Here is a 19,272-nt window from a genome sequence, read left to right as displayed (position 1 = left end):
TTACATCATTTGAGAACTATGAATATATAGAATGTTTTTATATAGAATTTATAGAACTTTAAAACTATCAATATATAAAATCTTTTTTATACTACATTTTATATCAGTTCAAGACGATCTAGATATACAATGTTTTTTATACCACATTTATATCAGATACACAATGTTTTTATGCTACCTTTGTATCAGTTGAAACGATTAAGTTATATGATGTTTTATGCTATATTTTTATCAGTTCAAGACGATGAAGATATACAATGTTTTAAAACTAAATTTATATCAGTTGAAGACTATCATGGTGAACATGTTGTTATACTACATTGTATCAGTTGAAAACTAGAATATGTACAATTTATTTATTTTAAGTTTATATTATTTCAAGGCTGTGAATATATATAATGTTCTTACAGTATATTTATATTAGTTACCCAATGTACCTGTACTATATTTATATCACTTCAAGACAATCAAGATATGCAATGCTTTTTTGTATGATTTACATGAATTGAAAACTTTGAAGATGTACAATGTTCTTATATCATTGTTATTGTATTTATATGAGTTTAAAACGATCCAGATATACAATGTTTTTATGCTACATTATATAATAGTTCAATACAAACAAGATATACAATGTTTTTATATCTCATTTCTATCAGATTTTTAATGTTCTTATTCCACATTTGTTTCAGTTGAATACGATTAAGTTATACAATGTTCTTAAACTACATTTGTATCAGTTCAAGACGATCAAGCTATAGAATATTTTTATACTACATTTATGAGTTGAGGTATTTCAAGATATACAATTATCTTATGCTTCATTTACATTATTTCAATTCTTTGAAGATATAAAATGTTCTTATAGTACATTTATATTAGTTCAAGAGTGAGTTGATAAACAATATTTTTATACTATATTTATATCATTTCAAGACTATCAAGCATACAATGTTCATATACTCCATTTATATCAGTTCAAGACTATAAAGATATATAATGTTCTTCTACTATCTTGATATCATTTCAAAATTGTGACGATGTACAATGTTCTTATTCCATATTTTTGTGAGTTCAAGACTATCAATATCCAGTGTTCTTATATTAAATTTATATCAGTTGAAAACGATAAAGATATAGTGTTATTTCACTCTCATTTATATCAGTTTAAGACTATAAAGATATAGCATGTTTTACACCAGATAGGTCATTTCAAGACAATCAAGATATATAATGCTCTTTTGTTTCATTTACACCAATTGAAAACTATGAATATATACAATGTTTTTATGTAGAATTTATACAACTTTAAAACTATCAAGATATAAAATGTTCTTGTACCACATTTTATATCAGTTCAAGACAATCAAAATATACCATGTTTTTAAATCACACTTATATTAGATACACAATGTTTTTATTCTACATTTTTATCAGTTGAAGACCATTAAGTTATATAATGTTTTTATGCTACATTTGTATCAGTTGAAAACGATTAAGTTATATAATGTTTTTATGCTATATTTTTATCAGTTCAAGACGATGAGGATATACAATGTTCTTATAGTCTATTTATATCAGTTCAAGACTATAAAGATATATAATGTTCCTCTACTCTCTTGATATCATTTCAAAATTGTGACGATGTACAATGTTCTTATTCTAAATTTTTATGAGTTCAAGAAAATCAAGATACAGTGTTGTTATACTAAATTGATATCAGTTGAAGATGATCAATATATACAGTGTTCCTTCACTCCATTTATATCAGTTTAAGACTATAAAGATATAGAATGTTTTACACCAGATATGTCATGTCAAGACAATCAAGATATATAATGCTCTTTGGTTTCATTTACATCATTTGAGAACTATGAATATATACAATGTTTTTATATAGAATTTATACAACTTTAAAACTATCAATATATAAAATCTTTTTATACTACATTTTATATCAGTTCAAGACGATCTAGATATACAATGTCTTTATACTACATTTATATCGGTTCATAACAATGTTTTTATTCTACATTTTTATCAGTTGAAGACCATTAAGTTATATAATGTTTTTATGCTACATTTGTATCAGTTGAAAACGATTAAGTTATATAATGTTTTTATACTATATTTTTATCAGTTCAAGACTATCAAGACATACAATGTTCATATACTCCATTTATATCAGTTCAAGACTATAAAGATATATAATGTTCCTCTACTATCTTGATATCATTTCAAAATTGTGACGATGTACAATGTTCTTATTCTAAATATTTATGAGTTCAAGAAAATCAAGATACAGTGTTGTTATACTAAATTGATATCAGTTGAAGACGATCAATATAGTGTTCCTTTACTCCATTTATATCAGTTTAAGACTATAAAGATATAGAATGTTTTACACCAGATAGGTCATTTCAAGACAATCAAGATATACAATTCTCTTTTGTTTCATTTACACCAATTGAGAACTATGAATATATACAATGTTTTTATATAGAATTTATACAACTTTATAACTATCAATATATAAAATCTTTTTATACTATATTTTATAACAGTACAAGACGATCTAGATATACAATGTTTTTATACTACATTTATATCAGTGCAAGACAATCAAGATATACCATGTTTTTATACCACATTTATATCAGTTCAAGACAATCAAGAAATACAATGTTTTTATACGACATATATATCAGTTCTAGATAATCAAGATATACAATGTTTTTATACCACATTTATATCAGATACACAATGTTTTTATGCTACCTTTGTATCAGTTGAAGACGATTAAGTTATATGATGTTTTTATGCTATATTTTTATCAGTTCAAGACGATGAAGATATACAATGTTTTAAAACTATATTTATATCAGTTGAAGACTATCATGGTGAACATGTTGTTATACTACATTGTATCAGTTGAAAACTAGAATATATACAATTTATTTATATTAAGTTTATATTATTTCAAGGCTGTGAATATATATAATGTTCTTACAGTATATTTATATTAGTTACCCAATGTACCTGTACTATATTTATATCACTTCAAGACAATCAAGATATGCAATGCTTTTTTGTTTGATTTACATGAATTGAGAACTTTGAAGATGTACAATGTTCTTATATCATTGTTATTGTATTTATATCAGTTCAAGAAGATCCAGATATACAATGTTTTTATGCTACATTATATAATAGTTCAATACCAACAGGATATACAATGTTTTTATACTACATATACATCAGTTCAAGACAATCAAGAAATACAATGTTTTTATACTACATTATATAATAGTTGAATACAAACAAGATATACAATTTTTTATATCTCATTTCTATCAGATTTTTAATGTTCTTATTCCACATTTGTTTCAGTTGAATACGATTAAGTTATACAATGTTCTTAAACTACATTTGATTAAGTTCAAGACTATCAAGACATACAATGTTCATATACTCCATTTATATCAGTTCAAGACTATAAAGATATATAATGTTCCTCTACTATCTTGATATCCTTTCAAAATTGTGACGATGTACAATGTTCTTATTCTAAATTTTTATGAGTTCAAGAAAATCAAGATACAGTGTTGTTATACTAAATTGATATCAGTTGAAGACGATCAACATATACAGAGTTCCTTCACTCCATTTATATCAGTTTAAGACTATAAAGATATAGAATGTTTTACACCTGATATGTCATTTCAAGACAATCAAGATATAGAATGTTTTACACCAGATATGTCATTTCAAGACAATCAAGATATATAATGCTCTTTTGTTTCATTTACATCATTTGAGAACTATGAATAAATACAATGTTTTTATATAGAATTTATACAACTTTAAAACTATTAATATATAAAATCTTTTTATACTACATTTTATATCAGTTCAAGACGATCTAGATATACAATGTTTTTATACTACATTTATATCAGTTCAAGACAATCAAGAAATACAATGTTTTTATACGACATATATATCAGTTGAATATCGTTAGAATTTTGTAATATCAAGATAGTAGAGGAACATTATATATCTTAATAGTCTTGAACTGATGTAAATGGAGTATATGAACATTGTATGTCTTGATAGTCTTGAACTGATATAAATATAGTATAAGAATATTGTTTGTCAACTCACTCTTGAACTAATATAAATGTACTATAAGAACATTTTATATCTTCAAAGAATTGAACTAATGTAAATGAAGCATAAGAGCATTGTATATCTTGAAATACCTCAACTCATAAATGTAGTATAAAAACATTTTATAGCTTGATCGTCTTGAACTGATACAAATGTAATTTAAGAACATTGTATAACTTAATCGTATTCAACTGAAACAAATGTGGAATAAGAACATTCAAAATCTGATAGAAATGAGATATAAAAACATTGTATATCTTGTTTGTATTGAACTATTATATAATGTAGTATAAAAACATTGTATTTCTTGGTTGTCTTGAACTGATATAAATAGAGTATAAGAACATTGTATATCTTCATCGTCTTGAACTGATAAAAATATAGCATAAAAACATTATATAAAATAATCGTCTTCAACTGATACCAATGTAGCATAAAAACATTATATAACTTAATGGTCTTCAACTGATAAAAATGTAGAATAAAAACATTGTGTATCTGATATAAATGTGATTTAAAAACATGGTATATTTTGATTGTCTTGAACTGATATAAAATGTGGTACAAGAACATTTCATATCTTTATAGTTTTAAAGTTGTATAAATTCTATATAAAAACATTGTATGTATTCATAGTTCTCAATTGGTGTAAATGAAACAAAAGAGCATTATATATCTTGATTGTCTTGAAATGACCTATCTGGTGTAAAACATGCTATATCTTTATAGTCTTAAACTGATATAAATGAGAGTGAAATAACACTGTATATCTTTATCGTTTTCAACTGATATAAATTTAATATAAGAACACTGTATTTTAATATTCTTGAACTCACAAAAATATGGAATAAGAACATTGTACATCGTCACAATTTTGAAATGATATCAAGATAGTAGAGGAACATTATATATCTTTATAGTCTTGAACTGATATAAATGGAGTATATCAACATTGTATGTCTTGATAGTCTTGAACTGATATAAATATAGTATAAGAATATTGTTTATCAACTCACTCTTGAACTAATATAAATGTACTATAAGAACATTTTATATCTTCAAAGAATTGAACTAATGTAAATGAAGCATAAGATAATTGTATATCTTGAAATACCTCAACTCATAAATGTATTATAAAAACATTCTATAGCTTGATCGTCTTGAACTGATACAAATGTAGTTTAAGAACATTGTATAACTTAATCGTATTCAACTGAAACAAATGTGGAATAAGAACATTAAAAATCTGATAGAAATGAGATATAAAAACATTGTATATCCTGTTGGTATTGAACTATAATATAATGTAGCATAAAAACATTGTATATCTGGATCGTTCTGAACCGATATAAATACAATAACAATAATAAAAGAACATTGTACATCTTCAAAGTTCTCAATTCATGTAAATCAAACAAAAAAGCATTGTATATCTTGATTGTCTTGAAGTGATATAAATATAGTACAGGTACATTGGGTAACTAATATAAATATACTGTAAGAACATTATATATATTCACAGCCTTGAAATAATATAAACTTAATATAAATAAATTGTACATATTCTAGTTTTCAACTGATACAATGTAGTATAACAACATGTTCACCATAACAGTCTTCAACTGATACAAATTTAGTTTTAAAATATTGTATATCTTCATCGTCTTGAACTGATAAAAATATAGCATAAAACATCATATAACTTAATCGTCTTCAACTGATACAAAGGTAGCATAAAAACATTGTGTATCTGATATAAATGTGGTATAAAAACATTGTATATCTTGATCGTCTTGAACTGATACAAATGTAGTGTAAGAACATTGTATAACATAATCGTCTTCAACTATTACAAATGTGGAATAAGAACATTGAGAATCTGATAGAAATGTGATATAAAAACATTGTATATCTCGATCGTCTTGAACTGATATAAAATGTAGTATAAGAACATTTTATATCTTGATTTTCTTGAACTGATATATATGTCAGTCCTCATTGCGGACTGCAAACGAAATCTACAGATCATGTAGCATAACCGGCAAGGACGTGAGAATTTAACAAGTCGAAAGCTTCAAATATCTTGGATATACTATAACATCAAATGCAAAAAGGACACAGAAATAAAGAAAAGAATTGCAATGTCCAAGGATACTTTCTATAAAATGAAGTAAATATTCACAAAGAGGAACATAACAAATGTCACTAAAATTAACACCTTGAAATCATATGTATGGTCTGTTCTCTTATATGGCTGTGAGAGCTGGACACTGAACAAAGATACAGAGAAGAGATTAGAAGCTCCTGAAATGTGTTTCCTTAGAAGGATGCTAAAAATATCATGGACTGAAAGAAAAACAAATGTGGAAGTCATGGAACTGGCAGGATACAAAGGTCCCTGATGAAAACTATAAGAAAGAGACAAATGGAATTTCTAGGACACATCTTTAGGAAGAATGGGATAGAGAAACAAATGCTATGTGGAAAAATAGAAGGGAGGAAAAGCAGAGGGTGTTAAAGAACTAAATATATCGACAGCCTCAATAACTATGTCACCAAGAACTCAATGAGCAACATTGAGTTGATAAGGAGGATTGACAACAGAGAAATCTGGCATGCCATGGTCGTCGATGTCTGCCGCAGATTTGACACATGAAAAAGAAGAAGATTTGGATCGTCTTGAACTGATATAAATATAGTAACAATGATATAAAAACATTGCACATCTTCAAAGTTCTCAATTCACGTAAATCAAACAAAAGAGCATTGCACATCTTGATTGTCTTCAAGTGATAATAATGTAGTACAGGTACATTGGGTAACTAATATAAATGTATATCTTCACAGCCTTGAAATAATATAAACTTAATACAAGTAACTTGTACATATTCTCGTTTTCAACTGATACAATGTAGTATAACAACATTGATAGTCTTCAACTGATATAAATTTAGTATAATAACATTGTATATCTTGATCGTCTTGAACTGATATAAAATGTAGTATAAGAACATTTTATATCTTGATACTTTTGAAATTGTATAAATTCCATATAAAAAATTTGTATATATTCATAGTTCTCAATTCAGGTAAATGAAACAAAAGAGCATTATATATCTTGATTGTCTTGAAATGACATATCTGATGTAAAACATTCTATATCTATAGTCTTAAACTGATATAAATGGAGTGAAAGAACACTGTGTCTTGATAGTCTTGAACTCATAAAAATTTAGAATAAGAACATTGTACATCGTCACAATTTTGAAATGATATCAAGATAATAAAGGAACATTATATATCTTTATAGTCTTGAACTGATATAAATGGAGTACAAGAACATTGTATATTTTGATAGTCTTGAACTGATATAAATGGAGTAGAAAAACATTGTATATCATGATAGTCTTGAACTGATATAAATATAGTATAAGAATATTGTATATCATTTCACTCTTGAACTCATATAAATGTACTATAAGAACATTTCATATCTTCATAGACTTGAACTAACGTAAATGAAGCATAAGAGCATTGTTTATCTTGAAAAATCTCAACTCATAAATGTAGTATAAAAACATTGTATATCTTGATCGTCTTGAACTAATACAAATAAAGTGTAAGAACACTGTATAACTTAATCGTCTTCAACTGATACAAATGTGGAATAAAAACATTGTGTATCTGATAGAAATGTGGTATAAGAACAATGTATATATTGATAGCCTTAAACTCATATAAATGAAATATAAGAATATTGTATATCTTTATAGTTTTGAACTCATGCAAATGAAACAAAACATCATCGTATATCTTGATAATCTGGAACTCATGTAAACGTACTATAAGAACATTGTATATCTTCACAGTATTGAATTGATATAAATGTGGAATGCAAACTTTGTGTATCTGATATAAATGTAGTGTTAGAACATTGTATATCGTCACAGTTGTAAAAATATATAAATTTAGAATAAGAACATTGTGAAACTTGATAGTCTTCAACTGATACAAATGTAGCATAAGACTATTGTATATCTTCATAGTCTTGAAATGATATAAATGTAGTATAAGTACACTGTATATGTTCATCGTCTTTTACTGAGATAAAAGTAGTATGAGAACATTGTGTATCTTGATCGCCTTCAACTGGTATAAATGTAGTATCAAAACATTGTATATCTTTATAGTATTAAACTGATAAAAATGTTTGTCTTGATAGTCTTCAATTGATAAAATTTAGTGTACGAACATTGTGTATATTGATATTCTTGAACTGATACAAATGTAGAATAAAAACAATGTTCATCGTCATAGTTTTCAAGTGATATAAATTTGGTATAAGATTACTGTGTATCATGATAAGCTGGAACTGATATGAATGTACTGAAAGAACATTGTTCATCTTGATAGTCTTCAACTATTATATATTTAGTATAAGAACATTGTGTATCTTGATAGTCTTTAGGTGATATGAATCTACTAGAAGAACATTGTTCACCTTCATAGTCTTCAACTGATATAAATTTAGTACAGGAGCATTGTGAACTTTGGTAGTCTTGAACTGATATCAATGTAGTATAAGAACACTATATATCTTCACAGTTTTGAAATCATATGAATGTTGTATAAGAACACTGTATATCTTTATAGTCTTGAACTGATGTAAACGGAGTATAAAAACATTGTATATCTTGATCGTCTTGAACTGACATAAATGTAGAAAAAATCTGGAAAAAATTCTTCTTTAAATGTTGCAGAATAGTTAATGATTTTGAAAAAAAAGCATTTCAGTGATTTATGTAAAAAAATTACTTCATGTACATTAATCTGTAATAACAATTCCCTTGATAAAAAACAATAGACATGTTATATACACAAAGGGGCACAGTAAATAATTATACTATTAATAAATATACAAAATATAATCATATCAAAATTATCCTATATTCTGTATAGAAAATGATGGAAAGAATCAAGCCAACTTGAGATGCAAATAAGACAAATTTCTTCCACCATTCAATATGTCAATTATTGAACTACATAATTCATATGACAACTGCACATAAAAAACTGCAAATAAGATTTAATTTTTTTACATACACCATTGCAACTTTTAAAACACGAGAAATTTCAATATTTGTGGATGTTTTTGAGTGAAAAATTTAGCAATTTAACTACTTTGTGATGATAAAACTGGAGAAGTGCTAATAAGCATGCACAATATGTAATGAGTAATAAACAGATTCATAAATTCTTATAAACTATTGAACATACCACATAATACAAGCTCGGTACATCACCATTATGAGAAAAATTCCTATGTAATTATACTTTTGTGGATTCCTCAATCTGTCCTTCAGTAGAACTACCATCTGATGCTGATCCACTTGCAATAACTTCACCTTTCATGGACAACTTGTCACTGAGGACTGAGTCAACATTTGTTTGAGAATGGATATCTTCAGCACTCCAATAAACACTCAACTCTGACTCTGAATCTTACAGAAATAATAATAATAAAAACAATTAAAGAATGCAAAGAAATGGTAATTTTTAAATGTTGTTCCATGTTGAAATTAAAAAGTAAATTGTAAGGAAGATCTGGTATTCTTATGTCCAAATTTTTCTTACTTTTCAACTAGTATATATTAAAGTACATACATTGGTGTGTTTGGCTGGGGATTCTTCTAGAACAAGTGTCTATGACTTATTAGCAATAAATGAACAGTACACACTCCACTTGTTTTTAAGTAATATATTCAAAACAAGTTAAATGCAAGTACAAAAATTTTATATTTTACATGGTGTTTATTATAGTTGTATCTCAGATACAGTTCTCTTCTTGTCAACGGAACTACTTAGGCCAAATAAATTGCTTTAGAATTCAGATGAGAAGTCAATCTATTTTTAACTCAAAAACTATCAGTTTTTAAATCACTTATTCCTTTTCTTGTCTTTCTTTTTTTATCACAACAGTATCGATGTACAGTTCACTTAAACCATCTCGTGAGTTACTACAGTTGTATATTGAACTTCCTGATACTTGTTTACTTTCTAGTACATTGGTCTACTTTCAATAAATGTCTGCTTTTTTTACATATAATCCTACTTCCAATAAATGTTTTCTATATTTGCTCATAGGCCTACTTCCAAATAGTCGTCTGCTTTTTGTCAAAATCCACAATGATAGGTTCAACTGCTTTATAACACCCCTTGACAAAATACATTATTCTCTTAAAGTATCAGAAAACTGTTAACATTACGTTAACATATCAACAATTAGGCTATTCATTCCCAAGACATTTAGCCTCACATATTCCAACCTTTCTCTAACTAAAACATTCTTTTACTTGACTTTACTTTTGGCTTTCTTCCCATTTTTATCTGTCTTCTTGCCACTATTTATAATGTGTTATAACGTGGGTCTTATAGAAATTTCTGTATCCTTGATATCAATGGCTTGCATATGGCATTCGATAGCCTCCACATCAATATATTATGACTTAGAGTCACAATTCTTCAAACAATCATCTGCTTTAACTCAAATCTCATAAAAAAAAAATAATCAAATATTAATTCCTAAAATAAATAAACAAACACTACCTTCACTAACCAGTCTTTTATGTCTGCCAGTTTACATTTTCAATAAGATAATGACAAACTGTAATTGGTGACCAATCAATCATAAAAACTGGCTCTAATTTAACTGTTTGTTGAATAAAATCTCCTTTTAGCTGTAAATCTTTTTTAGATATTTTAGAAAACCCTTTAGACCCAAAACAACTATAAATGTTATTTAACTACAGTGTCCCTACAAATATTCGATCTATCATTCGTCACTTGAGTTATACCAGTTTCAGAGAATTTCACCACTCATGATTTAGCCTTGACGAGGGCAAATTGAGGGGTGAAATTCCCTAAAACTGGAATAATTTTTCAATAAGTCGTAAATGAAATGAGAAATCTAGCTTCACATTTATTATTTTAAATGCCTCTGCATCAGAATAAATTAAGAGCATCAGGCATATTTTATACACATACAAAATATTTTATACAACAGGCAAAAGCACATTTTTCTACACCACAGTTATTCTTTTTCCAGAGGACATGAGGAAGCCTACTTTACCCCCAAAAATAGTCAACTGCACCTAAAGTTTTTCAAATTTCAAGGGATTTACATCTTTGAGATAAATTTTGTGTTTTTACTGATAAAACTATAACATTTTAGACACTTGTAAAAAATAAAATGTTAGGGAGTGCAATAAAAGCACATTTAACAAACGGATTAATGTAAATATCTTCTTATTTACCACAGAGTGATAACAATAACAATAACATTCACAAAACAAAGAGTGATCATTTAGTACTATATTCAATATTCTAATATAGTAAATTATTATGTAAGGCTATTACATTTTTAACTGTCACAATTTATTACATATTATTTGACATAAAATTTCTACTGATAATTTATATTGATATGTACTGTTATTTGTTTGTTATGATTCATTATTTTTTATATTATATATGGTTTAGTTTATTTATAATTTCATACAAAGCCACATGAAGAATATTGATGTTAGCTTTCCTAATTTAACAGTGAAAGACTAAAGTGAATGCAGCTAGTCATCACCACCCACTGCCAACTCTTGGGCTACTCATTTTAGTGAATAGTGGGAGTGACTTTTATATCAAAATAACCTCACAACTGAAAGGGTGAGCATGTTTGTTGGGATGAGGATTTGAACTCACAACCTGCAGATTGTAAGTCGAGTGCCCTACCTATCTGACCATGTCAAACACATATACATGTGTTAGTATGTATTATAAAAATTGTGCTATTACTGTTAGTGTATGTGAAACCTAGTTTGTATGATTCCTAGAATTCACTGAGAATTCTCTGCTATGAACATGTAGATCTAGGCCTAATATAAATAAAATTTCCTTTCGACTGATGCTGTATATGTTGTCCACTGTCTGATTTGGTTTGGCAATGCTTGATGTCCAACACATAGTTAGGCCATATGTTATTTTGGATATTTTTTGTAATGCAATCACAGAAAAATGTATGCAGTTACTGTCTGTATAACATATTTTTGCCACACCTACTGCAAAAAAAAATAAAAAAAATTGTGATACATGAGAGGGATCTAGTACAATGTCTCACTTCCATGGTACTGACTCTCACTTGAAAACAAACTAACTTTTGATGTTACATTTCTATCCATAAATAATATTTTTCCAAAATATGATGTTACTTTGATAAAGCATAAGATGCATACTTTGTGAAAAATTATGACTTGAATGAAGTAATCAAATGAAGACAACAACCAAAATTTATCTAATTTTGATAAATATTCTACAAGTTGTTTGAACAATGTTTCAGTTATGAACAACTGATCTAAGTTTTTCTTAAGATGAATTGAATCATCATTGTCTTTGTTTTGCTTTTGGACAAAATCTTTTTTTGTATGCCTTTTTTATTTTCTAATCATCTTTTGAAAATTTTTAGTCTTGTATTTGACTGAAAAATGTGTTTGACAACTGTTTTATTGAAACAGAACCATTTTTTTCTAATTTTACAACAGTGTAATTTCTAATCTTGAAAAATACAAACTATAATTATTAAATTACATACCTAATTATATTTTTACTTTGAAACAAACAAAGTTTTAAGATGTCTTATAAAAGTATTACAAAATAAATAAAATGGTAGACTATATAAAAAAAATATTTGGGTAAGTTATCATCCAGTGAGACATTCTCCATGTACCACATGAGGGTACTGATAACATAAATTTATTGACAATTTTGGCTATGCTGTAAACCTAAAATATTAAATGAATCATACAATGGTGTGATTTATAACATATATTATTTCAACAAATGATAGCTGCAGATGTACTGTTTTTGTTGCATAACTGAATAAGCATATCTATTGTAGACAAAAGCCAGTGTCTTTTTGTAAAACTGCACTCCCATAAAGGGTGTTATATATTACCTCAATTTTTTTATTAGTCCATAAACTGAAAGAATAAGATAAAATGTCTAAAAAGCAAAAACTAAAGTTTTATTTATCAATTTAGTGTCTGTGTTGATTTAGAAGTGTGGTTTTTAATTAATAATTTCCATGATATAATAGCAAAACAGCTCAATTCACAAATAATTTAGTTTAAAATCTAAACAGATATTTTCACTTCCAAGTCTTTATGTACTTGAGCCAAAGTTAAGTGATTCAATACTATTTCATTAATTTAGGCTTAACTGAAAGAAAAAGAATAGTTCATTAAGCTGACTTATAGCAGCATGATAAATATAAACAAATGTTATTTATATTTTTTTAAATATATGATGAAGATTATTAAAACTTTTTAAACTTGAAATTGTAAACAAAAGTGTAGTAACCATGAGTTTTAATGAAATAATGTTTCTGGTAGGTTTATTAGATCTAATGGTCAAGTTAGGTTACAAATAACATTAGAGTCAAATAATATTTAGCTACATGTGTTAAAACTATGAATGCAAACTTTTTAAATTATGCAATAAAGAAAGCTTGTTGAAGAAAAGGTGAGGGCACCTGGAGACTTACAAAACTCAAACTGACCTGCTGTTGATGGATTGGAGAAATGAGAAACAATGTATTTGGACCTAAGTTATGTGATTCCACCATTCTTTTTTCATTTCAGGTTTAATTACAAAAAACTTGTATTTTGGGCTTGCTTGTTCCATCAGGATAAAGTTTGTTTACAGTTAAGCACAAAGCTGCAAAACAGACTATCTCTGGTCTGCCCACCACAGGTATCAAAACCTGATTTCTAGTGTTGACTTCATCTTATAGGATGCCCAAACAATTGGGTTTCAGTCTTTAGTGTGACTGTTAGGCTGATATCTATTTCTGCAAAATTTAAAGCAACACCTGAAACTGTACAATGTTAACAAGTTCTGCTGTTATTATGTACATCCAAATCTAAATCTAGTTAACACATTAGGTCAAAGTACTAACACTAAACATGTTTGGTTCTATTATTAGTTATATCGGTGTCCAATGCACAGAAATGAATTTTTAAGATCTGGCCTATGCATGAAACTAGAAGTCCTATGGCATATAATACAGGGTGTTCGGAAAACCACTGTGCAGTTTTGTATGTTAATAAATATATAAGTGACTTAATACAAATACTGATATTTCTTTATGATCCCAAAGTCAAACTTGATACGTTTATCAACATTAAAAACAAATAAAAATTGTTTTCTCATAGTATCAACAGATCTGATCTGTCAAATATGGTTAACATATTCTTGGACCTATGCATCACATCAGACGATAACATGCATGTACGACTACGAAAACACAGTCCATTAAATAGTTAACATGTTTCCAAACTGTTTACTTATCTTTAAACTTAAGTAAACTTTGTGGGTCACAGTATGGGCAAATTACGCGTACAGTAACAATTAGTATTAGTTCTATTTGAGAACCAAATAACCTTATTGACTTACTTTTAAACTTAATAATCATAACTATAAAAGAAATTTGCCTTTACTGTTTACCGATCCAGAAGACTTCTAATATTTATAACTGAACCCTTTCTCTCAACGATGAGTATATATGAATGCAATTTTTCAGCTCCGAATATCCAACAGCTAAGGTCACATATATGTGTTTTTATTTACACTTCTAAAGAAACCGATATCCGTGTTGAAAAGTAGTTTTAAAAATTATCGTGTATTTTCAATTCTGTATCAGACAGCTTAACAAATGCCCAGGCTAAAACACATAGTTGAGAATAAAAGCAATAAAGTTCAAAAATTAAAACACGATTTAATGCGATAAAATACCTTAAACTTTTACATAAAACTCCTTATGCAAAATTTACGACGTTATCTTGTGTTCGATCTTCTTGTTCTCTACTTTTGAAACTTTAACGAACATATACGTAATGCGCACAAGAGCCAATAGAAGGCAAGGTACTACAGAAAGACATGCGCACTGCAATCGACAGAAAATATGACGTTCGCCTATTTCTTGACATCATTATTAATATTTATTTTATAGATGTAATGTTTTTTGTTTATCCGTTAAATAGCCATTAAAATTAAGATTTGCAAATAACAATTGCGTCAAACTCTATTTTTAGATAAAGATTAAAACCTTATTGCGACAACTAATGAACTGTGGTTGAGTTACCACATAAAATCTTCTTCAGAAACTAAACTTCGATAATTATGCACGATACTTTTATATATGTAAAAACAGCTCGTTTGGTTTGAGAATTTTTTTTTTTTTATGTAGAGCAGCAAACAACGTTTCAACCTTCGGTGATCATCAGGTTCACAAAGAAAGAAAGAGGTAACTGACTAATAGATGACCACATGTTTGAAGTGTAACTGGGTGTAGGAATGTAGAGGGCGAGCTTAGATGTTTGAACATATATATATATATATATATATATTTGAATGTGTAGTACTTCCACATAAAAAAAAAACGCCAGAAGTAGTCATCTATGATGAAGATGCAGGAAGTTTGATGGCAAATCCTCACCTAATTACACTTTACCATTTCGTATACAAGAGTTGTATTACTGGAGATATAGCAGAGTTACAGCTGATTAACGCTATAGACCGTTTACTCGTGGAATGTAATGACGACTTCTCCACCAGACCTCATGAGGTTGGCAAAACAAATACCTCATAAGATTGATACTGGCAGTGCAACTCCAATAAGCCAGTTGGCTTAATGACAGCAACTTGCAAAAAAAGGCTGAAACATACAAAGAAATCGAAGGCTTTAAATAACAAGGGGTGTAAAATCCGACTACTAGTCCTTGTGCATCATTACGAATTGTTACGGAAGAATGAATCAATCTTTAAGATTAAAAAATATGTATAAATTCACAAAAATAATTCCAGCAACTGCCAATTATTTAATCTACCTTGGATGTTTGTCTGGATCAAAATGTTTTTCAGTAATCGATTTTAAGAGAGAATATTAGTAAGTTTAAGACAATGAAGCAAGTAAAGAGAACAGTCTTTACCTCTGGGAATAGCTTACGGCAATTTTTTTTTGTATAGTCATTTGAATTACGTCATGAACCCGCTACACTTCATTGGCTAATGGTGTATGCTTTCTTTGAAGAACCATAAAACGCCACTGCATATAGGAAGAACTTTGCTCGTGCTTATGATGAGCCAATAACATTTCTGAAACAACTGAAGAAAGAAAATCTTAAGAAAAAGTGTGAATTGTTTCATTAATAAGCAAGTTTCCTGGGACACATACTCAGCAGACAAATTGCATTCACAGACCTATTTAAGACTCAATCTGTGTGAAGTAAAGGGATTTCGTGAACTGTGTTCTCAGTGTAGTCATTCTATAAAACTGTTCTGATACAGCTCGTCATCTACACTATTATTATTTGATGCATCAAAGTTGGTGTCTGGAAGTTTATAGTTCGGAGTTCCATACAGCAAGTTGATTCCATAAACTTTAACTGTATAACTTAAATGTTTTGCACCATTTTGAACAGTTATAGAAATACTGATACATTATCCACAAAACCATTTATTAATAAAGGACGTGTGCAAGCACTGTGATAAGTGGGATGCATGAGAGTGAAGACAACAAACCCATGTTACAGCAGAAATAGCCAAAGCGAGAATATTCACAAATGATGATGACCTAACGTGGTGCAACACTCAACTTTGAAGATGTTGAGGAAAAAAGATACGCGTCTGAAACTAATTATTCAGTAGATCAAGAATAGTGTAGAAAAACTCTCAATTCCAACAGTTTTTACGTACAACCTTAAGAAAATGATATACTTGGCACAATGGGAATCATTATGCCCACAAGAAAGTCTATGTTGAAAATAGGAAGATACCAATGGACAGAAACATGACTTCAGTTGCTACTTCCCAATGTCTACATTCTGAATTGCTTCAACATGGAAATATGACAGCTAGATTCTTATGCATTAAGAAGACAGTAAGATTGTCCTTTTATTAGGTTGAATGTTAAGGATCTGTAGAGAATTGATATAAATCATGTGAACTATGCTGTGAACAAAAAAGTCCACCACTTGACAAAATTCCTGTTAATGGTCTTAGTCTGCTGTCACAAAGTAATAATAAAAAATGAATACATATAGTTATGATGGATTATTCTACAAAAGCAAAAGCATATTATGTCACTAAATAGAAAGTGGAAACTGGAGCAAAGAAAGTCATTAATGAATTTGTTTCAAGATTTGGAGGGCTCAATAAACCTCATTCATACCAGAGAAAATTTTGTAACAGCCTTCTTTGTGAAAATGTGTCAATTATTTGAAAGCAGAAATACCAGAATAACAGTTTCAATGGCATTGTGAAGATACACAGCTACATATTTTGAATCACTTAACAATTTATATGGACAGATAGAAGAAAACATGGGTTTAAAATCTTCGAGTAATACTTATGAGTTACAAAATCACATTATAAAAACTGTAGACAACATACAATTATCACTGATAGTTGAGAGAGAAGTTAAGGTGTCATTGGAACCACTGCACATGCATTAATAAGATAGTTAATTAGCAGGGCTTCACAAATAATCTGTAGAAAGGCCAAGGAACATCACTGAGGTCATACAGGAATTTACTGGTACATTGTTGTACAGGTGTTGGTAAGGGTCATATTTTGTACTGAAAAGGATGAGTGATCTGGTTCATATGATCCATAAGGATGATTAGTAGCAGCCAAAGTTCAACCACTATGATTGTCTTTGTAAGTAATTTGGTAAGAGAAAGGCATGCGTGATAAATTCATAGAACTTGTTTTGTGGAAGGTCAACCTGCTAGTCTTGAATTCCTGTAGAAACCACTTTCAAAAGATCACTAGGGATAGACACACAAGTGAATTTTCTCGAATAACTATTTTGGGAGAACTCCGTTAGTGATAACAAGTGTCAATACTACACAAGAGGCCATCCCATATGTATAACACAACTCTCAGAAAATAAAACCATAAAAAATAGACTTGTTGAATGGCCAATCCTGTGTTATTTTGAATTAGCATTATTCAAAGGACTTCTCAACCCAGTAAGTAGTCAGTGTTGTAAGCTATCATTAAATATTTGTTTGCTAGAGTTATAATTTTGATATTTCTTGAAACAGTAAAAGAGTATGATGTAAATATGAGAATCAATGAATTGAATTTTTTTTTTTTTTTAATTTTTACACAGCTATTTAAGTACTATCTGTACTAGCCATACTTAACTTAGCAGAGATAGACTAGAGAGAGGTCAAAAAGTCAGCACCACCCATCTTGGGTTTCCATCTTACCAATGATTAGAAGGTATGACCAACACATTATAACGTCACCACAGCTAAAAAAGTGAGTAAGTTCGTCAATGGAGATACAAACCCACTTCCTGCAAGTTGCAAGTCAAGCATCCCAACCACTAGGCCATATGAGAAATTATTATTTGTCTTCAATTATTACCTGTTAGACAGTGAGGATTACTGCATGTGTAAATCATTTAAGAGTCATACAATAATTTTATCTGTGATTAAAAGCCTGCAACTAAGTTTTATGTTTGTGAAATAGGCACACATTAGTTTTTGATAAGTCCTCTCAGAAGTTATTTGAACCATTTTAACATTAATAAGTTTGCTCTAGAACATGTTTAATCAGGTAATAACACTAAATACTTTGGTAAATAAGGTTTAATTTCTTACTAATGAAAAAAACACTTCTTAATTACACATCAAAGGATATTTCTTCAGAAATGCTCATATATTCAGAACAAGAAAATATATAAATTTCTAAACATAAAGCAAATCATGTTGAATACACATATACTATGAAACCAAGAACTGGCCAATGTTAAGAGGAATGCAGCTATCTTAATCATCTTGAGATTATAACAGAAAACCAAAAACTAAAAGTTTCAACATGAAATTCTTAACATGATATGCATATCTTGAAAAACATATTTAAAAGTTAGAAATGCTTCTTAAAAATCAACTTACTTAAGAAACATTAACAAAGCTAAACATACATCATTTTAAAGAAACTAGTTTTTATTTACTTTGCAATTTTCATTCACCCTAATGAGTG

At 28.5% G+C, this 19,272-nt stretch overlaps 1 protein-coding gene across 1 annotated transcript in view; it reads right to left on the bottom strand.

Moving 5' to 3' along the window:
- Window positions 1-14,966, bottom strand: part of LOC143235647 (uncharacterized) — a 69,366-nt gene extending 54,400 nt beyond the window's left edge. The window contains exons 1-2 of the mRNA XM_076473872.1: window positions 14,725-14,966; window positions 9,448-9,671 (exon numbers count right to left, since the gene is read on the bottom strand). Of these exons, the coding sequence (XP_076329987.1) occupies window positions 9,448-9,545 (98 nt within the window). The 5' untranslated portion in view covers window positions 9,546-9,671; window positions 14,725-14,966. The remainder of the gene's footprint in view (window positions 1-9,447; window positions 9,672-14,724) is intronic.
- Window positions 14,967-19,272: the final 4,306 nt, after the last annotated feature.

This window comes from Tachypleus tridentatus, chromosome 12 (assembly GCF_004210375.1).
Source record: "Tachypleus tridentatus isolate NWPU-2018 chromosome 12, ASM421037v1, whole genome shotgun sequence".
Taxonomy (NCBI): domain Eukaryota; kingdom Metazoa; phylum Arthropoda; class Merostomata; order Xiphosura; family Limulidae; genus Tachypleus; species Tachypleus tridentatus.
This window is presented reverse-complemented; position numbering and strand designations above follow the sequence as displayed.